This window comes from Canis lupus, chromosome 7, assembly GCF_011100685.1.
Source record: "Canis lupus familiaris isolate Mischka breed German Shepherd chromosome 7, alternate assembly UU_Cfam_GSD_1.0, whole genome shotgun sequence".
NCBI lineage: Eukaryota > Metazoa > Chordata > Mammalia > Carnivora > Canidae > Canis > Canis lupus.
In genome coordinates this window covers 40416506-40443134 of record NC_049228.1, presented here as the reverse complement: position 1 = coordinate 40443134, position 26629 = coordinate 40416506, and the positions used below count along the sequence as shown (strand labels likewise).

Here is a 26629-nt window from a genome sequence, read left to right as displayed (position 1 = left end):
CTTCAAGCCTATTCACATCTAGTAGGCAGTTCCTTCATTCAGTCCCTTCTTTTAACCACCAGAGTGGATTCTATTTCCAGCCAGATACAAGGGCTCTCTTCCTAACTTTATTCTTGAACTCTGGAGTGTGAGGGGACAGATCTGAGCTGTCCTGTGTGTGCTAAGGTCCTTCGGATCACTTCCAGGTAGTTCAGAGCTAATGCCTCAGGTTAATACCCCAGGATGCTCATATGACTTCTGCCATTCTGCACACATGTGTGTGCAGCATCTCATTGGCAGAGGTGACTTGGGTGGGAGTGGGATCGCATTCTCCTGATCCCCTGGATCAGGAGTGCCCATTCATCTCCTCCTGTGGTCTGGGTGGGTCTCTGTAGAGCAGCATCCATGCACGCTGGAAGGTGTGTCAGCGGAGCTGCGCAACAAGCCATACACACTGAGCCGCAGCAGCAGGTTGCTCTTTCCCTTTGAAAGAGACCAGGCATGTGATGTGGATCTTGGCAGGGTCAGAACTCAGTCAAAATTCTCTGAAAACCAAAAAGAGTTAGAAAGCTTCCCTAAGAGGATTTTAGGCTCAGGGTGAAGACACCTTACATTTTAAGGAGCATTTCTGATCAATACACATACATCTGAGTAACTCTGTGAAAGAGAACATTTATATTCTCAGCACCCATAGGGCTAAGAGTGGGAACAATGCTGACTGGCAAACAGAGAGCTTTCCTACTTCCTTTTTTATTTTTCTATAAAATCCCTGCTGAGCCACAGTTCCCAATCCTGGCTTCACAGTCCATGGGGATAGACGCTGCTCTAGGACCTGAGCTGCCTCTTACCATCGTTGGGAGAACATCTCACTGCCAATCTCATGTTGCTGTGGCCACTGCTTCTGCTCCTCAGTGAGTAAGATGCTGGAGCAGGACTTGGGTGGAGCCGGGGCAGAACCACCTGTGCCCAGGCATCCCAGAACCTGCTCTTGAGCACACGTCTCTCTAATGGGATGAGTAAGGAGGCACCCCAGTTCTAACTCAGGACCAGTAGGCATCATGCGAATCAGGACTGAGCAGAGCAGGTTCCCAGGAAAACAAAGGACTATGCATCTCTTTTGCAAATACTAACGCCCTTCTCTCTTTTGAAAACACCCATTTCTGCTTCTATCTCTGGGAAAATCAGAACACTTCTTAAAAGGATATCAGAGGAATGTTCTCTTAGGGCAAAGTATATTTCCAGCCTGCTGAAATCCTACTCTTCCCAGCCCCACTCTCACACCAAGCAACCATGTCCGGGGGGACTCATGTCTTACTCTCCTTGCCTTACACTTTGGAGTGGCTTCAAGTCCTGCCAACTGTAGATGAGACCACAGCTTCTGCTGATAAATCTGACCCTTGCACACGGATGTAAACACAGGGCTAGATGAGGAATAGGGAAGAAGGGAGAAACAGCATCCATGAGATGCGAGTGGCCACCTCGGGTTCTTCCTGGCTTCCGTGTGGCCAGCAGGTAGGCAACCTGTCTTAAACAAGAGTCAGTCTTAAAAAGAAGGTGTGAGAGGAGCACATACAGCATGAGACGTTCTTGAGAATTTGGCGATCTAGTAATCAGCTCTGGTGGGGGGGGGGAAGCTATGTTTATGAGCCTTTTTGGGGTCTTGAGCACTTGATTCTATGGGAGGTTGTGAATGAAGGAAGGAAGCAAGCAGGGCAAGAGGGAGAAAGGATAAGCGGAATGAGAGGAGGAGGATGGAAGGGACGAGAAGTGGGGGTAGAAGGAAGAAGGCATGGAGGAAAGGGGGCAGAGAGACTGGCTGGGGAGGGGGCTGGAGGTCACAACGTCCCTAGAAAGTCTGCAGCCCCTGGGCCAGTGGTAATCTCTGCCTCTTCTCTTGCAGCTGCTGCGGGTGTGCAGTCTGGTGAGTTATCCTCTTTGTTCTCCTCCGACTCTGGGAGGCTCCCTCTGCCGGCGAGGCAGGTGCTACCTGTCTCACCTCCCAGCTGGGGCTGCAAGGACCAGGGCCAGCACCGGGGTGGGGGTGAGTGGGAGGCTGGTCCCCACTGGGCAGTTCGGTCTCTGCACCACTACCTGCCTGCCTGATGAGCTAAAGGTGTGACCCGACCCTGTCAGGGCAGTGAAATCTCTTCTTGCTGCTGAGCCCTGGGACCAGAGAGAAGTTACCCAAGAAGGGAGAGCAAACCTTACACAGTTACTGTTGGGTAAACATTCTCCTGGTTCTAGACCCCCAACTGCACCAGAGGCTGTGACGGAAAACACATTTACCACAGAGAGGCAACCAGAGGCAAGGGAGAAGCTGTACCTAAAACAGGACCATCTCCTGAACATTTCCTTGGATGGCAAAAGAATCACACCTAACTTGTTTCATATCATAGGACTGGAAAGTTACATTTTCTCCTTTAATTTCTCTTTCAAGGAAGTATTCACTCTCCTACAAGAAAGGGAGTAGAGGGCATCCTTACATATCTGATAACTTTGATATCTGATGATACAAACTGTATTACAACTGCCCTGACTTGAAGCAAGAATGTTCTCTGGACTATCCTAGGATCCAGTGAGGTGTGTGTGTGTGTGTGTGAGAGAGAGAGAGAGAGAGAGAGAGAGAGAGAGAGAAGGTTGTGCCTTGTTCTGGGGAATGGGTCTGTAAGTCCAACATCGAAGTTAAAGCCTCTCCCCCAAGTATCTCCCAGCCAGATCCTGGTTCCATACTCAGAGTCATCTCTTACCTATCTCTAGCCCTGCCATTACCCTGAACCCAGTCACACGAGTCTTCTTTCTAATTCTTTAATCAAATTAACTTCATCTTTATCATTTTCCCTGAAAACCTTGCCCAATCTCCATGTGGAGGAAGAAAACTTTTGGCCTCCAGGAAGGCTCAAGACGTGTCTCTCTCTTGGTGCTTCTGACCCACTGCCGTGCCCACCTCCTGGTCCCCCAGTGAGCCTTCTGATGTTGCCGAGCAGTCCAGGGGAACCAGTGGTCTCTGAACTTATTAAGAACAAAAATTCTAAGCATGCACGTGCAACATGTTCCATAAATAGAGATCCCTAGAGGGAAATAATGTGTGCATTGCAAAACACATGAAAAATTGAAAAGATGAGAAAATGCTTTATATGATATCAAGTCCCACCTCTTTATGGATTCCACTTTGGAGATTTGACCAAGAGCCCATGCGAGGGTGGTCGGCCTTCTGAGGCAGTACCCTGAGAGCTAGCATACCCTCCCTCTATAGTAAACTCACAGCTACAGAGCAGAGCCTTCGTATGAAACAAACACTCCTGGCCTTACCTCTTTCTACATCCTCTTCCTCTGTCCAACTCTGCCTCTCTTTACACTGAAGGGGGATGAATGATCCAAAGTCAGGCCTGGGATTAGGCTTTTTTATTGGAACATCTCTGCAATTCAGCCCAATGCACTATGATTCTAAACTGAAATTTTATGATTCTAAACCTGAATTTCTAGCTAAGTTTTCAGCTGAAGAAATTTCCCCCCATAGCCCCAGGCTGCAGGGCTGGGTCATAGTGTATGGGGCTGGCTCTCCTTCCTCTGCACAAACTTGGAACTTCCAGCCTCAGCAGCCTGTTGGTTTCATTCCCCTGCTGGGGTAGATCCAAACACCATGCTGCCTTCAGCTCTGGGGACCACTCTCCTCCAAGGGGAGGAGCCCACTCCTACTCAAAGAGGCCATCCAGCAAAGGATTCTCAGAAGTCTCTGTAAAAGGTACTGATCCTCCAGCCCCAAGGCTACTGTCCCAGCAGATGGATTGTTTCAGTAGGGAGAAGACAATAAAGAAAGTGTTTGAATTGTACCATTAGGCTGAGCCTCCAAGGAGTGAGAGATGCAGAGAAAGTTGATCCTGGCTGCCACAGGAACATGTCACCTTGAATCCGTACAGAGATACAAGTGTCATTCAGAAATCTGTATTTGGTCTGGAAATGGGATTGAAACCTTTAAAAACAGACATAACAGGATATACGGACGATGTCACTAAGGGTTCCCAAGGGATCTGTCCTGTGCAGCTGTGTGTGTGTGTGTGTGTGTGCACAAGTGCACACATCATCCCCCCTGCCCCATGTGAGTGGGAGTCAGGGTGCCGGGACCGGGCAGGGTGTCCTGCTCGCACTGCGGGTGTTTGACATCTTTTGCAGACTGGTTGAGCATTGACATGCCCAGCTACGCCTATGAAGGAGACGAGGTGGTTGTGAAGTGCTCTGGGGAAAGGAATAACAGAATAATGACACTGACGTACTACAAGGATGGATCCCTGTTAGCCACTTACCACAATCTCTCGAGCTATACCATTTCCAACGCAAGACCCAGCGACAGCGGCTCTTATTCCTGTGAGGCCAACAGGAAATTCTTCTTTGTACATAAGACAGAAAAAACAAGATCTGTATGGCTTACTGTCCAGGGTGAGACCTCAGTGTTCAAGGGCCTGTGAGTTGGGAGGGCGGGCACCAGGGTGCAGGGTAGGGAATACCAGCCCAGGAGGGAGAAAGGAAGGGTGGCTGTGTGTCCTTGGGTCTGGGTCTGTGAGTCCTGCTCACCGGACACCTCTTGGATGGCTCTCCACACTCCCCGACGGCTGACCTGTTTCATCTCTTCCTCCAGACCTGTTTCCACCCCCCACACTCACAATCCGGCCCATTGAGGGGAGCTCAGTGACCGTGTCCTGTGACACCTGGCTTCCCTGGAACAGGTCAGACACCCAGCTTCACTACTCCTTCTTCAGGGATGACCACACCCTGATATCAAACGGGAGCTCATCAGAGTTTCAGATCCCGGCCATAGGGAAGGGGGACTCGGGATACTACTGGTGTGAGGTGGCTACAGCGTCCCACAGCGTCTCGAAGCAAGGTCAGCGGTCTCACGTGCTCGTGCAGAGTGAGTCCCAGGGGCAGCGCTGCAGGCTGGGTCGGGCAGAGAAAAGCAGGGCGCCCCTGGGGAGACCTGGGTCTCTTCTTTCCTGCTGTGTTTCCCCTGTCCCTGCGGGCATGGCGGGTATGTGGCCATAGGGATCCCCGCTCCTCAGGCTCTGCTCTGTCAGTAGCGACAGGAGGAGAAGCACCATTTCCCTAGAGCTCTACTCTCCCAGTCAGCAAAGTGATCATTATAAGCTCTCCCTGGAGCACCTTCTGCAGGACACTGAGTATGCTCAGCACACACAAGATAAATAACCATCATCTCCATCCTCAAGGAGCTGTCACCAGCCAGGAGGCACCCTAAAGCCAGGGAGAGCCACGGAGGAACAGGGAACAGTAGTCACAGTAACAGGAGTGGCAGAAAGAGCCCCCAGCACTGATACAACACTTCTTGAATGCCGGGCCTGAGGCCAGGCAGCTGTGCTCAGTCCCAGAAGAACAACTCTGGCACCCAGAGATCCCTGTTTCACACACAAGGAAATAAATGGAAAGCACAGAATAGCCAAGCAACCTGCCCAGGGTAACCCAGCATGTAAGCAGCACAGCTGAAATGGGAACCCAGACACACTGGTGCCAGCATCTGCCCTTGTAGCCACCTGATACACCCTGCTCAGCCATGTGGGTGATGAACAGTGTGGACAATGGCTGCCAGTTGCTGGACACCTCCTCCAGTGTGACATCCAGTGCGACACCTCCAGTGTGCCCCTCAGTGTGACACCTCCAGTGTGACATCCAGTGCAACTCTTCCAGTGTGACCCCCAACACAACAGCTCCAGTGTGACAGCTCCAGTGTGACCCCTAGTGTGACCTCCAGTTTGACACCTCCTGAGCCACAGCTGCTATGGATGGATTCCACCTTCATCATCATGTGAGCTCTGTCAAGCTAGTATGAGTCTGCGCTCTATGAGGAAACTCAGAGTCAGAGAGATTAACAGATGCACCAAGATCATGTGATGAATAAGAGGCAGACCCAGCCTGTGCTCCTCCTGCCGTCCAGCTGTCCTACCGTCCTGCTGTCCTGCCTCCCTGGCATGTTGGAAATGAGGAGGCAGCAAGGTCACTGAGGGGCTGGTCATTATTGAGGGCTGATGAGTGTGAAGGAAGAGCAAGGCCGCAGTTTGGGGTATAGGGTGTGTGTGGGGTGGGCCTGCCGGGGACCTCAGCATGCTCCCTCCCCACCAAACACTCAGGTTCCAGCAACTGCACCTGCTCGGAAGCACAGCAGGACACCACCTCCACCCCAGACCCTCATCTGCCCTCTCGTGTCCATGCAGGTGTCCCAGTATCCGGAGTGCTCCTGGACACCCAGCCCCAGGGGGGCCAGGCGCTTGCAGGGGAGCCTCTGGTCCTCGTGTGCTCCGTGGCTGAAGGCACAGGGGACATCGCATTCTCCTGGCACAGAGAGGACACGGGGGAGCATCTGGGGAGGAAGCAGCAGCGTTCCCAGAGAGCAGAGCTGGAGATCCCTGCTGTCGGGGGGAGCCACATGGGGCGCTACTACTGCACGGCCGACAACGGCCACGGCCTCGCCCGCAGCGGAGCCCTGAACGTGACAGTCAGAGGTGAGCAACACTCCTAATTAGCCCGTGATCCCAACAGTCTCCTTCTGTGGCCGTGAGGGTGTGCCGGGGATAGCGAGGGGCAGGGCTGTGAAGAGGTTAAGACGCCGTCTGAACACGGCGGGATATCTCTGATAGTGGTGGGGAGGGGGCAAGGGGACACGAGGCATGCAGGGACAGAGAACTCATGGGCTGGAGGAGCCCTGCGAGGGCCCCAGGATGAGGACAGAGTGGGCTGTAAGTCTGTCCAGCAGGAAAGACGCTCTCTGACGGGGCCCCCTGTCTCCCTCAGCCCCAGCATCCCGCCCCGTCCTCACCCTCAGGGTGCCCGGGACTCGGGCCGTGGTGGGGGACGTGATGGAGCTTCACTGCGAGGCCCACAGGGGCTCTCCCCCCATCCTGTACCGGTTTTATTACGACGATGTGTTCCTGGCGAGCCGCTCGGCCACCTCTGGAGGAGGAGCGTCCTTCAAACTCTTCCTGACCGCAGAACATTCCGGAAACTACTCATGTGAGGCTGACAACGGCCTGGGGGCCCAGCGCAGCGAGGCGATAACACTCAGCGTCACAGGTAGGACACGGCTGTATCGCCCTCTAGACGACCAGGTGCGGTCCACCGTGCATCCTTCCTGCTGGATGATCCGGCCGCCGGGAACTGGCCTTCAGGCCTCGGGGCTCGGCTCGGCCTGGGCCTCAGTGCCTCATCCCTGCCCACCATCGCCTGCCCCCTGGCTCCTCGGGAGCCGGGAGCCGGGGTGCACCCTGTTTGCAGGGCTCTGTGCTGGGACCCGGCCGCGCTGGCAGTGGGGTCCGCGGGGTGCGCAGGGGACCAGGGGAGCACAGCACGCCCAAGGCTCACGGTGGGCAGGAGCTTCCACTGCCTCGTCAATGCTCAAGAAACAGTGGGAAAACCACCAACAGATTCAGGAATCCGAATTTTTATCTGGATTGTCTCACTCCAGCTCTTAGTTTACTGACAAGAAAATGAGATTTAGATTCAGTACCTTTGCCAGGTCACCCTGCCGCTGGGCGCAAAGGTGGAGCTGGAAGTGAGGGTCAGGAAACTGCGCCACCAGCCAGCATCACAGTGATCCCACGTTTCCCCTCTAACATGTCACCGTGGGGACGGTCCTCCCCTGCGACAGCCATCAGGTTCCTGCTGAGCCCTCCTTAGTCACCACGTCCTCGAGGCCAGTAGCTACATACGAATTGCTGACATCTTAGTTCAATTTTTTGCATCCTTATGTACAAAGGAGTTTTCTGTTTTGAACCATCCTCCTCTGGTTTTGGTGTCAGGGAGAGGTCAGCCTCGTAGGCATGATTTCAGCAGCGCCGTGTAGTTGCTGTGCCCTGCAGCAGGTTTAAAACGGTGCTGGATTCTCCTGCCGCCTGAAAAGTCTCTGGAATCAGCCTGAAGGACTTGCCGAGCTGTGAGACCTTGACCCCCATCATCAGATCTGCTTTTTTTCATTCTTCTTTCTAATTTTTCTATCTTTTATTAAAATAGTTTGGATATCTTTATCCAAAGAGTTGGGCATTTTATGCAGATTTTCATATTCATCACATCATGTTAGCCAGTCCCTCTCATCCAATTTTATAGAGCATCCACATTCATGATAAAAGCTCTCTGCTTAATTCCAACCCATTTGTATGGCTTCTTTCTGAAGCAGACTGGCCCAGGATGATCTCTTTTGTGGCTCTTTTTTGAGAGCCAGTCACAGTTTTAAAACTCAAATCTATTTGGGTTTTGGTTTTCTAGTTCATTTACTTCTCCTTCATCTTCAGTATATCTTTCCTCCTCTTTGCTTTAGGCTTATTCTATGTGGCTCCTTCTTTAACTTCTCAAATAAATGTTTATTTACTCTTTATCTTTATTTGCAGGTAGTAAATGCATCCAAAGCACATGTTTCGGGACTCCTGGGTGGCTCAGTGGTTGAGTATCTGCCTTCAGCTCAGGTTGTGATCCTGGGGTCCTGGGATCAAGTCCCACATTGGGCTCCCCGCAGGGAGCCTGCTTCTCCCTCTGCCTATGTCTCTGCCTCTCTCTCTTTCTGTGTCTCTCATGAATAAATAAATAAAATCTTTTAAAAACATAAGGCAGATGTTTTTTCTAAGTACTGTTTTCATCCTCCCTTAGAAGTTTCGATAGCTAACATTTTCATTTGTTTAATTTCTAAAGTATGTAGGATATGGGTTTTCATTTCTTTTATAATTGGAGACTTATAATTTCTTACAAATAGTTTTCATATTTATCCTTTCATTTGTTAATTTCTTCTATATTTCTTCATCGTCCTTGTGGTTAAACTTGATTGAAGAATATAGCCTACATGCCTTTTACTTTTGGGAAGTTACTAAGAATGTTTTTATGGCCTAACACATAGTTGGTATCTTTGTAAATGCTGTACATGGAATTCGAGTTTATTTTTTATTTATTTATTTATTTATTTATTTATTTATTTATTTATTTATTTATTATTTGAGAGAGAGAGGGAGTGAGTCTGAGCAGGGGAAAGGGCAGAGGGAGAGGGACAGCAGACTTTCCGCTGAACACGGAGCCCGACATGGAGCTCCATCCCATGATCCTGAGACCACGACCTGAGCCAAAACCAAGAGTCAGATGCTCAACCGACTGAGCCACTCAGACACCCCTCTATACGGAATTTGTAAAGAATGTGAATTTTCTTTCTGGGATGTTCAAAGCTCAGTGTTTATTTTTCTCTTAGATGAAGCTAGTTGCTTATCTCTTCAGTCTCCACAGCGTCTTACACATGCTTGATCCTTTCAATCTATGAGTTTCTGAGAATCACATTCACATTTTACCTATAATTCTTCTAGGTTTTCTGTTTCTGCAGGGGCTCTGCCATGAATTTGGTATTTGACTATGTCAGAAGGGGCACTTTGATTGCAAATGACAGAAATTCTGTACAAATTGTCTGGAGCCAGAGAAAAACAAGTGCAGGTGATGTGAGAGTCAGGACTGGACCTGTCTTAGTGCGCAGCTGGCTCTTACGATCCTGTCTTTGCCTTCCGGCTCTCTGCTGGGTCTCTCCATCATTTTTGTTCTCAGAAGGGAGGCTGGTCGCTGACAGCTCTGCCCTCCAACCCTCCTCTGCTGGAGACCCTCCAGAAAATGCCTCCTTACAAATCACTCTGGTTTAGAAAAGCGAACAAATGGGCAGAGCACAGACTAACCCTGTGGCATGCTCGTCGCCCTGCAGAGGGAGTGGGCTTGGGATCGGTGAGGCCAGCAATGGGGTGTGGAGGGGCTCTTAGAAGAAACCAGGCAGCTCATCCCACTGGAGTACTGGAGCCCTCAGCCTCCATCTCTAGAGAAGACCTCATTCTAGCCTTCTTCTGTTTTTCTAAGATCTTTCTGAGCTCCTGAAAACCAAGACATAAATTCCTATGTCCCTACTTCCTTTGGCTTCAGAACGCAGGGCTGCTTTTCCCAGGGGTCTTTAGGTGGGGCTGCCCTTAGGAGATGGATTCCCTCCATCAGCAGGCCTCTACCCCACCCCACCCCACCCCTGCAGACAGCCTCTCCCAGCACTGAGAGCTGCCAGAAGACCACAGTTCTGAGTGTGCCCTGACCCCTCCTGTTTGCAGAGCCCCCACCCAAAATCCGCTTGATAAATGGTCCCCACCGCTGTGAAGGGCTGGTGCAGGTGGAACGGGAAGGTCACTGGGGCACTGTGTGTGATGACGGCTGGGACACGAAGGACGTGGCTGTGGTGTGCCGGGAGCTGGGCTGTGGAGCGGCCAAGCACACGCCCCCGGGCAAGCTGTACCCGCCGCTGCCAGAGGAGGACCAGCCCATATTTATTCAAGTGGCCCTGTGCAACGGGACCGAGAACACGCTGGCTGAATGCGAGCAGGTTGAGATATTTGACTGTGAGCACAGCGAGGATGCAGGAGCAGTGTGTGAAGGTGCGTAAGGCAGAGCGTGGGGTGGAAACTGGCCCTCCAGCTCTGAGAACCTGGTCTCCGCTGCCACCGGCAGGCCTCCTTACTGTTCACCACACCTGCCCCTTCCTCAGAGCCGCTCACCTGTTGGACACACGGGGGTGGTCAGGACACAGCTTATGTGAGGTTAGCCCAGGGTCGCACAGGACTCTCCTGTGTGCTCCGTTATCACCCCATATCTCCCATCTCAAAAGACAAAGCTTTTGTGTCAAAACACTGATGTTCTCATAGCTGTGAACTGGAGCATAATAGTAGGGAAGTGATTACGAGGCCCCAGAATTGCAGAATTTGAGTGATTTTACTCCAGGCCACGCTGCTTATATTGCTCTGCCATCCCATCAGCGCTTCTGAGGCCTCTCCCTGAAACAACTCACTCGTCAGAATCATTCCCGGAATCGGAGGCAGGCTGGGCTGGCTGGGGAAGACCCAGGATTCCCGTGGGACCCTGGCCGGGTTGTGGGGGGGTGGGGGGAGGAAAGTCAGAAAGACTCTGGGCCCAAGGACACCAGCCCACAAAGCATCACGGAGAGGGTTCCCTGACAGTGGGGCGTGACTGGGTGGAGGCCAGCGGGACCTCACACCCGTCCCCAGGCCACGGCTCTGCTGGAGCACCCCAGCCCCTCGGGCCAGGAGTAGGGGAGCAGCCTTGGGGAGTCCTGTGGACAGATGAAGGTCTTCAGAACCACTGGACCAGTGCCAGGTGTCAGGAGCACATAAAGGCCTGCAGCTTGTTCAGGGACACGGCATCGGAGTTGGGCACCGGGAGGGATCTGGGATTTAGGGTCAGCTGTGCGGGGCTTCAGGCCTGTCTCCCCCACTCCCCAGCCATTCAAGTAGCAAACTTTTCTGACACTCACTATCTCTGTTGGAGAAGTGGGACAATACCTGGTCCCACACCCTCATGGAACTGGGGCAGATCAAACACTCATCACTCATAGAGACGTCTCGTGAAGAGCAAGGTCTGGGAGGAGGCCCCACCTGCAGATTTGGGACAGTCTCCACTGGAGGGTGGGCCTGGGGCTGGGGCCGGCCCTCTTCCTTACTCTGGGCCTCACTTCTCAGGGGAGACCCCTGATTTCTCTGGACAAGCCCTTCCTGGACCGTCCCCTCCTAACCACCTTCTTTCTTCTCTCTGCAGCATTCTTGCCCCATTTTACTTGAAGACCACAGGCCTCAGCTTCTCTCCCCTGGGGCCTTACATGCCAGGTGGGCCTGAACCTTTCACCTGTGGCTCCCACAGCCCCTCAGCAGGACTACACGAGCGCCTCAACCCAGCTGTATTTGGGGCCACACCCAGCTCCCAAAGGAGCCAAATTTGGTAACACCCTGGCCCAGACCCTGCATGTTCCAGCCTCTTCTCAGGGATTTTTGGGAAGCTCCAGTGCTGTCTCCTTGGAGAGCTGTGGCATCTCCTGAGGACAGGACAAACCAGGAATGAATTGAGATGGGCCTTGCATCTGCTAGAAATGTGGGCCTGTAAAACAGACAAAATAAAAGAAAATGTGGGCATTTCAGTTCCATCCTCTTTTTTTTTAAGATTTATTTATTCTAGAGAAAGAGAACAAGTGGAGGGAGGGGCAGAGGCAGAGGGGGAGAATCTCAAGGAGACTCCATGCTGGCCGAGTAGCTGGACGTGGGGCTGGATCCCACAACCCTGAGATCATGACCTGAGCTGGAATCAAGAGTCAGACACTCGGCCAACCGAGCCACCCAGGCGCCCCTGCATTTCCATTCTAAGTGTCTTGGGAAGAAACTAGCTTTTAAAATTTTTCTTTTTAAAACACTTTCTTAAGTTACACATATAAAACACATTAGACAAACAAGAAAGGAAAAGTCAGCCAAGATTCTAATATCCAGAAGTAACTGCTGTTATTATGCTGATTCTTCTAAAGCGTTTTTTATGAATGTATGAATATATTTGAATGATGGTGTAGTTGTGAGTTTATTGTACTGTAAACCACATGTTACTTTATTCTGCTTGTTAAATTTAACAACACAACGTTAACAGACATTTTATATACGGGTCTGTGAGTGTGTGTGTACATAGGTTTTAAGCTAAAACTGTCTTCTCGAGGAGAATCCTGATTCAGAAACGTACTTTGCTGAATACCAATTGGGCTTGGGTCTGCGTGTGGAGAGTGAAGGAAGGTAAAAAGCCATATGCTTCAGGTGGGGACCAGAACAACAAGACTCTCAACTTCAGTCATGTCCAAGTCTCAAAAAACACTTGAGTGGGTGGTTCCTTTTAGAAATTAGTAACAAAGTTTTGAATCTGAGTGGATATGGGGAGAAGAAAATTGGATATATATATATATATATATATATATATATATGGAATATATTTTGATAGGTAATTTACTGAGCCCGTATTATGGGCTAGGTTCTACATGCTAGCTCCTTATATCATTAGTAAAGCTTCAGAAGGTATTTTGGTATATTAACCGTGATTGCATTAGGTTTGTGTTGAAATAAGAAGTTACCTTTAGGAGGATTTGACATTTTTACAGTGCAATCTTTCGTCCCAAGGCCAAGCTATCTCACACCATTTATTCTTTGTTTAGATCTGTGAGTAGAGTTGAAATTTTTTTTTATCTTTTAAGTTCTACATATTTCTCATCAGTTTTATTTTTAGAATTTTTTCAAGATTTCGTTTGTTTATTCATGAGAAACAGAGAGAGGCTGAGAATAGGCAGAGGGAGTAGCAGGATCCCTACAGGGAGTCGGATGTGGGACTCGATCCCAGGACCCCAGTACCACAACCCGAACCAAAGGCAGATGCTCAACCACTGAGCCACCCAGGTGTCCCTAGATTTTTTTAAACTAAAGCCATTGTATAGAATTTTTTCCCATCATATTTCCTAAATGTTTTTTATTTTTTATAAATGATTTATTTATTTGAGAGACAGAGAGAGAGAGCACCAGCAGTGGGAGCGGCAGAGAGAGAGAGAGAGAGAGACAGAATTTCAAGCAGACCCCTCGTTGAGTGCAGAGCCTGATGTGGGGCTCGATCCCACCACCCTGAGATCGTGAACTGAGCTGAAACCAAAAGTTGGACACTTAACGAACTGCACCACCCAGGGCCCCCTAGATGTTTATTTTAGTACATAGGTGCATTGCTGGGTTTTTTACCAGCTGATTGTGGACCAGTCTTGCACAGAGTTCTCCTGCCTTTGCTAACGTCATTTACTCTCCTCAGGTCTCTGGGCGTATAGTCCTATCTGCAGATGAGACAGTCCTGCTTCCTTCTGCTGGTATATAACACAGCACATGCTTCCTTCTCTCCCCAGAAGCATTAGCCAGCCTTTCCAGAACAATGTTAAGTACCATGAGGGTAAAAGGCATCCTTGCTTTCTACCAAATGTAACTGCTATGTTGTGTGAGTTTCACCATTAGCTGTGATACTGGCTTTTAATTTAAAATATATGCACTTATAGCATCAAGAAATTACCTTCTACCCAAAATTAATAAGAATTTTACTTACTGTTTAATCAGAAGGAGATGTTGAATTTTTAAAATATTTCTCCATTACCCTTTAACTTAATATGGTAAATTACTTTAATAGATGCTCTAATAATGAATGCATCTCTCAACTCTCCCTGCCTGTGATGTTTGGGTTCCAAGAAGAATCTCTCAACCAGTGGTTTTCCTTTAACTATTCCACAACTATTCAGAAGACAGTTGAACGATTTTGCCCTTAAAAGAAGTCTGATGCAGAACCCTCAATGTAACCACAACAGTGAAGATTAATTCCCCGCTGAATGTGACAGCATCTTACAGGGGATTTTTGCATCGATATTTATAATAAGGGTTTGTAGCTTTTGATTCTTTCTGTTGAAAACTTTAATATCAACATTGTGTCAGTTTCTTATCTTATGCAGTATTTTGATTACCATTATTCTCTGCTCAGCAATATCAGTTTTATTTTCTTCTTTGAACTCAAAGCTGATTTAAAGCAGAGGTTTAAAAAAAAAATACCCCATGGAAGGAGTTTTCCCCTCATTCTGTGATTTTTAAAATAATTTAAATTACATGTATAATTTTTAAAGGTTTCCTTTGGGACTTCAGACATGATTAGTTTTTGTGCATAATCGACAAGTACTTAACAGAAAGTGCGTTCTCTGTCCCCCAGGATGGAGAGCCCAGCATAGGGACATCGTCCTCATCCTACTGTTAGGATCGCACACATCCTTACCTTTACCTGTCTGATCCCAGGTGGATCCATAGGCTCCTCACTGCACTGAAGTCTGTTTCTACTTCCTGTGGTCCACAGGTCGGCGTGTCGACGTCGAGGTCTTTAACTCCAGAGGTTTGTGAGCTCAGAGCCTCCCATGGAAGGCTTTTCCACTGCCCATCAGACTCCTGCCTCGATGACTCTCTGAGGTTCTTCCACATGGGACTTTTCCAGCCACTTCCTTTGCGAGCAATGCACTGAATGCAGGACTGAGCTTTGGTTTTGCACCAAATACAAAATTGTCTGTTTTATGACACATTTGTTCTACATTGTATTTTCTCTTCCTAATGCTTCTTTCCTTTTTTGTGTGTGTTTTGTTTTCCTTCCTCTTCATTTTGTAGCTCAGATGCAGAGTTCATCCTGCATGGCTCACTCCTAATGTCAGCCACACCAACTTTTTCCAGTTTTCTTTATTTATAGTCTGTGTCTTTGATTTCTACCCTAATTCCCTAGACTAATGTGTTTGAGAGTTCCCTTCATTTAAATGTATTATTTTCTGTGAACCTAAATTTTTCATTTACATAACGTATGGCACTATTTTTCACTTGGTGCTCTTTTTGATCCATCCATGTTGCTGTGTGTACATCTAGTCCACCACTCCTAACTTGTGCACATTGTTCTACCACCCTCTCCTTATCCGATCCCGCAGCGATGGACACCTACATTACCCCCAACTTGTCGCTACTTCAAACTCTGACAAACTCCAACAGACCCCTCTTTCCTGTCCCACCTTGGACCGTGTGAGAATTTCTTTGGATACATACCCAGAAGTGGACCTCAGGTAATGAGTTAGGGTAGGTGGTCCTCCAAATTGCTCCTGCTCCTAAAAGTACATGAACGTTACCTAGCCCGACATCTGAGGCAACACGTGGCATTGTTTAGTGTTATAATTTTGCCAACCCAATGGACATAAAGAGAGATCTCATGGTGTTTTTGTTTCCATTTTTCTGATTATCAGTAAGTAAGGATTTGGGGGACTTCCTCTCCCGTGAAACAATGGTTTGCCCATTTCCTTAATACTATTTTTGTCTTTTTCTAGTTGAGATCCATGAGCTAATGCTTTCTTTAAATAAGTCTTTTGCTTGTTCTTGACTTTGCAAATGTTACCTCCATTCTGTTGCCTGTCAGCTTTGGCCATCAGTCTTCTTTGAGCAGGATTTTTTGTTTTCATACAAATTCATTAATTCTTCATCTTTTAATTTGTGTTTGTGTAAGAAGTCCTTCCCAACCATAAAGTCATAATGAAAACCTCCTAGATTATCTTCTCCTGATTTTATAGTTTGACTTTTTATGGACTAGGTTTTGTAGAGCTCATTTTACATTTGATATTAGGTATAGATCCATTTCTTTTTCTCCAGACAGTAAGCCAGTTTTCCCAACATAATGTACTAAAGAAGCCATGCATTGCCATTATTCAGTCTTCTTACATACATGGGGCCTATCTGTTCCATTGCTTTGCTTAATTTTGCACATACATTATGCTGCTTTTGTTACTCTGGCCTTCTAATATGTTAATATCTGATAACATAAGACCCTTCATTGTTATTCTTATCAAAGTTATTTTTTTGTCAAAAATGTTTACTAAAGTCTTTTACAGATTTTTATTATTCTATAAAAATTTTAGAGTAAGGATGTTGAATTGCTCAAACTGTCCAAATGGGATTTTTATTGGGATTTTCCTGAATTTATAGATTAATTGGAGAGAGGCAGTGGTGGTGAGCCTTCCCACATCCCCATTCATCTGCGTTGTCTGGCCTGTTTGGTAAATAGACCAAGTCAGCTTACCCTTGGTACCTGCCATGGTAGCTTTAGACCTGGCAAATGATTCTCGCCTTTACTCCTCTTGGGGGAGACGACCCAAAGCATCTGCAGTGGTTGATCACTGTCCTACCAACTCTTCAGCCCTCTCTCATCTAATTACAAGAAACATGGTCACCTTCTCTGGTCCACAGGGCATCACACTGGTCCACAAATGTCCATCAGCAGGCCACAGAGGCCGCAACGGAGTGGTCCCTGAACACCCCATGGGAAAGAACTGGGAGCCACAGTTCACACACCTGGAGCATTACAGGAGAGAGACAGGATAAACCAGAGCAGAGAGGAGACGATGTCATGGAGACACATTTGGGCTTGAGATAAGTGTGGAAACATGAGAAGAAAGAGGGATTTAGGACCCTTGGGAGTATCTTTCACATGAGGGTTAATATCCTCCAGTATCATTCTCCTCCCCACCGCCCCCCAAGATCTACCCAGGGGGCCCCCAGGTGCATGCCCAGTGATGTCACCATAGTTGCCCACCCTCACCATCCTGGGGAAATCGGAGCTCCTGGAATGAGTTCTGGAATCTGGAGGTCATGTGTTCCTAAGCAAGGAGGTAAGGTTCTGCCCCTTCCACAGAAATATGCTCAAAACGGACTCTCATTTTGTGTAGTGGATGCTGTGATGCCCCTCAGCTCCTGTGTCAGAGTCCAGGATTTATTTCCCCCATTGCTGAGATATCTACCAGCTGAGCGCTCAGTCATCAGCCCTCTAGAGAGAGTGCCTTGGCCATGTCATTCAGGATCACTATCCTTTCCCACAACAGGGCATCCAATAGCTGGTGAACATAAGGCATAAGAGCAAGGCTCCTTTTTTTTTTTTTTTTTTTTTTAAATTTTATTTATTTATGATAGTCACATAGAGAGAGAGAGAGAGAGAGGCAGAGACACAGGCAGAGGGAGAAGCAGGCTCCATGCACCGGGAGCCCGATGTGGGATTCGATCCCGGGTCTCCAGGATCGCGCCCTGGGCCAAAGGCAGGCGCCAAACCGCTGCGCCACCCAGGGATCCCAAGGCTCCTTTATACAACTCGGAACCACTCTGAGAGACTGTCTCAACCTCAAGTTGTCTCTGGGGCTGGCCGAGACCTTCGCAGAGATGCTTCCAAGCCCACCTTCTGCTTCTCCCACTGCACAAGTTTGCTCCCTTCCTATGATAATTCCTTTTTTAAAATATTTATTTATTTATTTATTTATTTATTTATTTATTTATTTATTTGACAGACATAGAGAGTGAGTATTCTCACTCCCTCACAAAAGGAGAGGGGGACAAGCAGACTCCCTGCTGGGCAGGGAGCCCCATGCAGGGCTCTATCCCAGGACCTGGAAATCACGACCTGAGCCAAAGGCAGACATTTAGACAACTGAGCGACCCAGACACCCCTCTCTGACAATTCTTGATACTGAGAGCACTCCCTAATAAAATTCCTCATGATAATTTCCATGTGAGGGTCTGCTGCTCTGGAGACAAAACCTGTGACATCATGTACTCACCTGTGATCCCCACATCTAGAGTGATCACTGTGTCCCCCCACCACTCCTTCCCCAGAGCAGGAGAGGCTTGTCCCTTTAGTGGCTGTGGTCTGAGGGGATGACACATGTTCCTGGTGCAGAGCAGTAGAAAGTCTGAGAAGGAGCACCCCATATTTCTAGAGCATGAACCATTGATCCCTGTCGAGAGGGAGGATGATGCTGTACATCCCATCACCATATGTTTAGCAGATGGGTAAATAACACCATGAGAAGTACACTTCCATTCATTCATCTCAACTAGCAATTCCCAGATCCAGGGCAGTGTTCCCAGGGGGTCATGAGAATATTTCACTGAGGACCCAGAGAGTGATCCTACAGATCTCAATTAGCTACTTGATGTGGTGAGTTTGTTACAAGCTAGCTCCGTGGTGCTACTGCTGTTACGTATGGTGACAGGAAGGAGGGTATTGAAGACACCAGGAAGAGTGCCATGCGAAATCTATGGACATCCAGAACTCAGGACCATTATATTGGAGAATACTGTCCAAAGTTCCTCCTAACAGGCCTAGGGGTGATCCTTCTAGGTGCAAAGTCATGACTGTGGGATGTTGCATATTAAGAGCTGACTGCTAGAGCACTTGGGTGGCTCAATTTGTTAAGGGTCTGCCTTCAGCTCAAGTCATGATCCCAGGGTCCTGGGATTGAGCCCCTGCATTGGGTTCCCTACTCGGCAAGGAGTCTGCTTCTCCCTCTCTCTCCCTCTCTTGTTCTCTCTCAAACAAATAAAGTCTTAAAAAAGAAAAAGAGCTGACTGCTGACCTACTCTAAGCATCTTGGGTAGGTGGAGAGATAGACTATATATTTGTGGAAGAAACAGGGGCCTCCTCTGATGGCTCCTTTGTCTCTGTCATGCCCAGGGTCTCATCTGTCATAGCCCTCAGTGCTCCCGGGGTCCAAAATGACATGGGTCCATGGTAGAACTTCACTACAAGGCCTGAAGGGGCTCTCCCACAAGCCTGTATCATGAGCATGTCACTCTGGGAAACGTTGAAGCATTTCTTGGAGGAGCATCCTTCAACTTCTCTCTGACCACAGAACATTCTGGGAACTACACCTGTGAGGTTGACAGTGGCTCCAGGACCCAGTGCAGTGGGGCAGTTATTGGAAAATCAAGAGGACCTGACCTCTGGTTGACCCATGGGGGTGGGGATGGGGAGGTGATGGCTTTTCTGTGACCACGTAGGGAAAATGAGCACCATCGCCCCCAATCTGGCCCTCTGGTAGCATCTGTGTGGTACTCAGAGGGTCAAGATATTCATTCCCTCACAGACTGGATTACTCTGTCCTGCAGGGAGGCTTGATCCAATGAGCAGCACTTTCTTGCAGATCTGTAGACAAGGTACAACAAATTCTTAGGGAGTTGGGAGTGAGACAGGACCTCTACAGTCCCTCTTTGAAGGCCCTGATGGAGCATATTCACTACAGCAATGAAAGCCAAGATTCTCCAGTCCACCCCAGTACCTGGTGTGGGACCCTGATATCCATGCTGAGTCCAGTCCTGGAACAGGACACTTATGACATTGGGAAATCATTGTTGATCTGGAGAAGACTGACAAATCCCAGGAATGGATGCAGGCTATGGTAAAGACCCAAGACAGAGTATGAACTAGAAATCCAGGAGGCTATTAAGTGTCTGGCTATTAAGTGTCTAAAAATAACCTGGAACCAAATGTGGTTTGGCCTCATTTAGGTAAGAACCCGACTGAAACAGACAGACAACCTAACCCTGTGTTGATCAGCCTGTGGAAAGCCTTAAAACCTGAACAACTCAGACCTGCCCCTCTGCCTCTAACTTCCCTGCATTTTCCAAGCAGGGCTACCATTAGAGTTAGAAGTGTCTGTGACTCTGGAAAGTATTGATTGGGCATTGTAGCAGAGACAACAGAAGGCGAGGGTTCCCTAGCACTTTTGCCCCAGCTCTAGAAGGGGCAGAAGCCAGATATGTCCCCATAGAGCAGCAGCTCCTACCAGTGGGCACAGCATTCCTCCAGCTGGAGCCTCTCTCTAAGGGACAGCGTATCATGGTGAGAACTCTCCTGCCTGTCAAGTGGTGAGGTGAGAATATGTTCCAGCAACCCACCTCTGCTGTGGCTCAAACCCCCTTCGTGACTAAGTGACACTTCTGTTTGCAGCTGAGGTGCACCCTATGCACCAGTCCTCTGTCTCCAGAAATGCAGTGCTACTAAGCCCTGTGGAAATAGCAGATTCACCAGATGCCCCTGCCCTACTTCTGTGCTGAACCCTGCAGCCTATAGTGAGGGAGTGGGGAAATTCTGGCTGATGCCTGGTACCCAGAGGATCTAGTTGGGACAATCCATCCACAAGGACTGTGGTCACTATTCAGCCCAATACTGACACCATCTGGGTAAAAACAGGAACAAACCAGAGCAGCCAGTGGGCTGAGCTCAGAGTGGTCTGATCACTCCTGAGCCCTGAAAATTAGCCCTTTGCACAGACAGTTGGGCTCATCTAAAGGGATGAGCCCATGGCTTGGACAATGGGAATGCGAAGGGTGGTTCATCATGAGTGGACCCTTATGGGATCAGGGTATGTGGGAGACATTGGAGTTTGCCTGCAAGAGCCTGAGGTGGTCCTCACTGTCTTCCATGTCCCAGTTCATAAGTCACTGGCATCCCTGACAATCAGGATGGTGATGCCCTAGCAACTACCCCTTTGGTAGATACAGCAGATTGGATGCCAAGAAAAAGTGGTCAGCCACAATACCCAGGTGGGGTGACTCGTTGCCAAAGATGCTGGCTGCCATTGAAACATGATGACCTAGTTAATGTGATTAAGAACATGTTCTGTGTGTTCTAAACAGCACCCAAGGCAACTGCCAAAGGAGTCTGGGGCCATCCACCAGAGTTCTCAACCTGTGAGGGATTAGCAAACTGATTATAACAGCCCCCTCCCTCAGAATGAGTATTCTAAACATGCCTTGGTACATGAGGACAGCACACCTGGCTTCACCCAAGCTTTCCCGTCTCCATGCCGCCATCATCCAGGCGACTAGAGAAGCTGAACACCATGTGTGGATACTCTTGTCAAATAGAAAATGGAGGGGGTCATTTCAAAAGTCATGATGTGCAAGACTGGGCAAACAAACTCAACTTTGAACAGAGGCTCCATCTTCTCATAATCCTCAAGCAACAAGGTTAATGGAAAGGAAGGATGGAATTAATGCAGTAGATTAAATTGCCAACAAGTAAAACCACCTTGGTTTTACTTGCAGTACCATCCAGGCTTTAATACACTTGAATGATCAACCAGTAGGAGGACTCATTGCCCCACATGCCAGACTGGGGATCCCTGACAAGGCACACAACACCATAAAAGTGTGGAAGTCACAGGAAACAACTGTTGCCCCCACTCTCACTGTGGATCAACATGCCATGCTCTGGAAACATCAAGTCCCATCACACTTGGGGAAGGAGTCATCTACTGGAATTTGCAATCAGACGTCCTGCTGGGATGGGTGAATTACTTTCCACTCCTGGTTGAGGGGGAACCACTCAATTCCGCTGGGATCCCACTGTCCTGCTACAAGCTGGACCTGTTGAAATGTACCATACCAAGAGTGGAACATGCACCACTGGAAGAGAGGAGTAGGAGGGGGTTCTGGCCTGGCATATCCCACCCCAGTCCTTCTCCTCATGCCCAACAGCCAACATGCGTGGTATGTACAACCAGGTCAAGTTCCTAAAACTGCCAGGCTCCCTCTCCTCAAAGCCAATGGTGGGTAGTGCTCTGTTTCCCACTGATTCGATCATGTCCCCCATCTTTGTTCCCTCCATTGGCCTAGAGAACATCGTAGCACACATAGAAGCCTTCCTAAATTCACCCAGCAACAAACCCTGTCCTCACTGAACACTGAAATGACTTCTGAGAAAGCTGTCCTCCAGAATAGGATGGCCTTGGACAATATTACTGCCTCTCAGAGAGGCACCTGTGCCATTATTCAAACAGAACGCTGTGTGTTTATACCTGACGAGTACGCTAATGTTTCATCTTTATTGAATCACATGAGGATACAAATGAACACCTGAGTGATCCAACCCCTAGCCTAGAGGACTTGACATACCAGTGGTTCAGATCATGGGGCTCTTGGTGGAGAAAGTTGTCATTGATTTTGGTAATTGTTGTCTTAATCAGTGTTTTCTCTTGCGTGTGCCTGTGCTGTTGCTGAGGTACCCCCTTCAACAGAGCCAGGGAGCCTCCAGAGGAACCACTTCCAGCCTAATGAAACCCCTCACTGATGGCTCTGGACCTCTTGCAGAAGGAAGGGTGGTTTGAGATTATAAGCACTGGTCATGAGGGGTACAGTGTTGGGACCATCATCAAGCAGATGTGATGCTGGTCGACCTGTGAGCTGGACCCAGGCGATCGAGGTCCCTCATCCCCTTCTCTATCCTGGGAATGTGGGTTCTGCTTGCCTTCCCTGCTCCCAGAGGCCACCCCAAGGACACAGCGTTGAGATGTGGCATTGAGATGTGATGTGGCATTGAGAGCATCTGCTGGTATATGTGACTGAACCCCGTTAAGATCTCTGTATAAACTCTAACAGTCTGCTGGGCAGGTGCAGGGAAAACCCTCATCTTCCAGCTGCCCAAGACAAGCATTGTAAGTAAATTTTCTTTGCTTATTAAACCTGCCACCTGCCAACCTGGAGTGACTGCCTCTTTCTTGGGTCTCTCCCAGCCCTGAATGGGGCCACTTTCAGATTTACACACAAGAAGCTCCCCAGGAGAATATAAATAATAGTGAAAGGGAATATAAGGGAAGGGAGAAGAAATGTGTGGGAAATATCAGAAAGGGAGACAGAACGTAAAGACTGCTAACTCTGGGAAACGAACTAGGGGTGGTGGAAGGGGAGGAGGGCGGGGGGTGGGGATTAATGGGTGACGGGCACTGAGGGGGGCACTTGACGGGATGAGCACTGGGTGTTATTCTGTATGTTGGTAAATTGAACACCAATAAAAAATTAATTTATTAAAAAAAAAGAAAAAAAGAAGCTCCCCAGGAGCAGTGGCACTCTTTGTCACTGGCTGTCTGATCCTGACCCACAAGCCACAGACCGCTGACACGTAATTTCCACCCTGCAGCTCAGAGCTCCTGCTCATTCTAGAGCACGTGGCTATCCCTTTGCTGAGTTTCCTGGCAGTGGGACATTCAGGACAGGATTTCTCAGCATAGTGATCCTCAAAAGTCTTTGGCGGCCATGCTTCCTGTGTCACTGGGGCTCAAGGAAAGACACAGAAGCCCCAGGCAGTACTTACAATAAGAGATTGTATTGTAGTGACTTGGCATCGCCCAACGGTGGGAACAGCCTTGGTGGTGAGAGACTGGCTGGTTACTCATCTGTGTCTGGTGCGGCTGCCACAAGTCCACAGAGCAGGAGGTCAGAGGACCCTGCAAGAGTGAGTGGAACCCACGAGGATGAGCTGGGACCTGCATTTACCTCTTGGCAACTCTGGCCAGCCACAGCAGCACTAAGCTAGCTGTGAACCCGTCCCAGGGGGCAGGACAGCTGAGGGAGAAGATCTGAGGGACCAGCGGATAAACTACAGGTGAGAGAACCAGAACAGAGACTCAGTGCTGCTACAACCCTCTGAGCAAAAGAAAAACACAGCTGCTTCTTCACTTCCTCCTTCCAGATCCTGTGCACTCATCTCCTGTGGCCCACCCATGGCTGGAGCCGTGAGGGGCAGGGCGTTGAGGAGTGGTTCTCCCTCTTTTCCATGGACAGAAGCCCCTGGAGTGAAGATTACATCATATCCTTGTTACATTAGCCACACCTGCTGCCTCTGCCTCCTTATGACATCTCAGGGCTTCACTGCAGCCTGGGTGATAATAGGAAGGCATGTCCTGCATCACACACAAATCCTGCCCCAGCCACAGGCCTTCCAAATGCAGGGCTCAAGCCGAGCCAGAGAGTCTGCATCTCATGGGCCCCCATACCCCTTGGCCATCCTCCCATGGCTGGGCCTCGCTGCCTGGTGGGTGTCAAGACACGCAGTCTGCTTCCCTGGCCTTTGGTGGATGCCTCTCTCCTGGACTCCTGGTTCTCAATCCTGGCTGCATGCTGGAATCACTGAGGAGCCTGAGAAAGTGTGAACACCCAGATCCTACTTCCAAATTCTCTGGGAGTCTGGGCCAATGCCTGGAACACAAGATTTTTAAATTCAAATTATTCCTCAGGTCGTACTAATTTTCAGACAAACTGAAACTACCCCACTGAGATCCTGCAGGTCCCCACAATGACTCCTGACCCTGAAAAGGGATCGTGGCCTCATTCCTTACGATCGACCTGTGTATCACTGATTTTCTTTGGACCCATGAGAAAGAGCGATGGGTACATCATATTCGGTCTTGCACTTGTTTGCTAGGATTGCCATAACACAGAGCCACTGCCTGGGCTGTGTTTTTTCTCAGTTCTGGAGGCTGGGGGTGAAGATACAGATGTGGCCTCTGTACTTGGCCTACATACAGCCTCTTCGTGCCATCAGGTTGACCATAACTACCAGCAGCTGCTGCCCTCAGCTACACACCTGCCTTCTCCCCACGCAGAAGGACAAGGCAGGCAGCACACACAGATTTGTGTCCCTCCTAACTCTGCAAGCAACAGACACTCAAGGGATGAGGGATGTTTCCAGGGCCATGGAAAAGAGGAAGAACCAATGCTTGGTAGGGTCAGTTTCCCTCTCCACCATCTCTCCCTGCCCCCTTTTAACAAGACAGGAGCTAACCGTCTGCTGGGACGTTCAGAACTGATCCATCACAGCCAACCCTTAGGAGCTGCCATTATAGAACTTCCAAGATACCCTGTGTGAGGCCTGGGGGATAGACGGTCAGAGACGAGTCAGCTGAGATCTTCACTCTTAAACCTCGTGTTCTGATGAGAGTATGACCTACTGTTGCAGATGGCAGATTGTACTCGAGTTTATAAAAACACCAGGAATTATTCCCTCGGCAGCTTCCCGTCTGCCCACACTGGGGCGGGCAGCCCCAACCCTACCAGCATGGCTGCATCCACGCATCAGAGCAGACCTCCAAATAACGCAGCCCGCTCCGAGGCTGAGACGGAGGGCTAGGGTTCACACTGTGGTCCCTCTCCCATGGGTCACTATGCCTCAAAAGGGACATTTAAACTGGGCAGAATAAGGCCAAGTGCAGTAGATGGGGTCCCAGAACAGGATAGAACCACTTGGGATGGGCAGGAAAAGAAGCCACAGAAATATGAAAAGTCACAATGTGTTCAGAGAGGATTATAGATGATCATGTCCCCAAATTCCTGTGTTGAAGCCCTGACCCCCTACATGACTATATTTGAAGATAGGATCTTTAAGGAGGCGGTCATAAGGGCGGGGCCCTGACTCACAGGACCAGTGTCCTTAGAAGAGGAACATGTACCAGGAGTCTGCTCACACAGAGGAACGGCCACGTGAGCGCAGGCCAGGAAGAGAGACACCCAGACACCTACCTGAAGGCACCTGGATCATGGGCTTCCAGCCCCCGGGGTGGTGGTCCACATGGTGGCCCCTGCCGACCACTGCATAAGCAACACATTGTAAACTGATAGAGATTTTGGGAAGGAAGTTGGGACCTGATGATAAAGGACATCGAGTGCTTCGATAAGAGCTGGCATTTTGGGGGTGACAGAAACCACCGGAGGTGGGCTAGGGTGCTAAGGAACACTGGCCATCCTATCATCTGCATGCCCCACTGGTGGTGTATGGATGAGGAGCAGACAGACTGAGGAGGAGGCTGGTGCCGTGGGACAGGCACTTCCCAGGTCTGGGCCAGCAGCGCAGAGTCCACACGCCCTGACTGGCCATTGTACCCTCAGACACAGTCCCCAGCAGCACAGCGCAAGTGAGGACATGCACTGGTTTGCTGAGCGGTCGGGCATCTAACTGCAACCTCAGTGCAGCTTTGGGACAGGCCAGCAAACTACAGGCACCGTAACGTCCTTTCATCACTGAGGACAGCCAGGAGCCCAGCACCCAGTGCTTGACCGGAGCAACCCACCCCACCCAGTGTGTGAGGCGTCCTGGGGAGAATAGACCCCGCTGAGAAGTTTGCATCCAATCTTCATGACTGACTGAGACACAGAGGTGCCTTTTCTCTAAGTGCCAGCACCCAGAAAGACCATCATCCCAGCTCACTCTGGTTCATGCAAGTGCCGCTGCAAGCTTTGTGCTGCCTCCTGAGCACGATTTGGAGAGCAGTACGGTTTCTGAGTCAGACTAGGTTCGGATCAGCCAGGAACTCTGGAAACTGCAGCCTGAGCTGAGATTCACTCTGTCATTGCCTTCCATGCAAGCTGGTTGTCATTCAGAAACAGACTGCTGGTGTCACCCTTAGCTGGGCTCTGAGAACCAGGACCCAGAGATCCACAATTACAGTACTGTCCGTCTCCAATAGTCATCGTTGAGGGTTCCAAGTCCACAGGGGCCAGCAACTCACATCAGACCAACTGAAGTCACAGCAAAGAGAACACCCCATGCGAGGATAATTGCATTTTGACAGAGTAGTAACAAGGGGATCCCAGACCTGCTAGCAGATCCAAACAGAAAAAGTCTTTGTGGAATCTAAATATTGAAG

The 26629-nt window shown here is 49.4% G+C and overlaps 1 protein-coding gene across 3 annotated transcripts; it reads left to right on the top strand.

Annotated features, from left to right (window-relative positions):
- Window positions 1–749: 749 nt before the first annotated feature.
- Window positions 750–11959, top strand: LOC490399 (Fc receptor-like protein 2). Of its 3 annotated transcripts, none has more exons than XM_038542900.1 (8): window positions 750–890; window positions 1880–1900; window positions 4150–4413; window positions 4613–4858; window positions 6198–6485; window positions 6775–7053; window positions 10089–10409; window positions 11584–11959. In XM_038542900.1, exons 1-8 carry the CDS (start codon window positions 860–862, stop codon window positions 11604–11606), a joined length of 1473 nt encoding a protein of 490 aa, XP_038398828.1. In that variant the 5' UTR covers window positions 750–859; the 3' UTR covers window positions 11607–11959. The 3 variants fall into 3 exon arrangements, with proteins under 3 accessions (XP_038398828.1, XP_038398827.1, XP_038398829.1); XM_038542899.1 differs by having other exon boundaries at window positions 4613–4885; XM_038542901.1 differs by lacking the exons at window positions 10089–10409; window positions 11584–11959 and adding an exon at window positions 8364–8539 and having other exon boundaries at window positions 4613–4885.
- Window positions 11960–26629: the final 14670 nt, after the last annotated feature.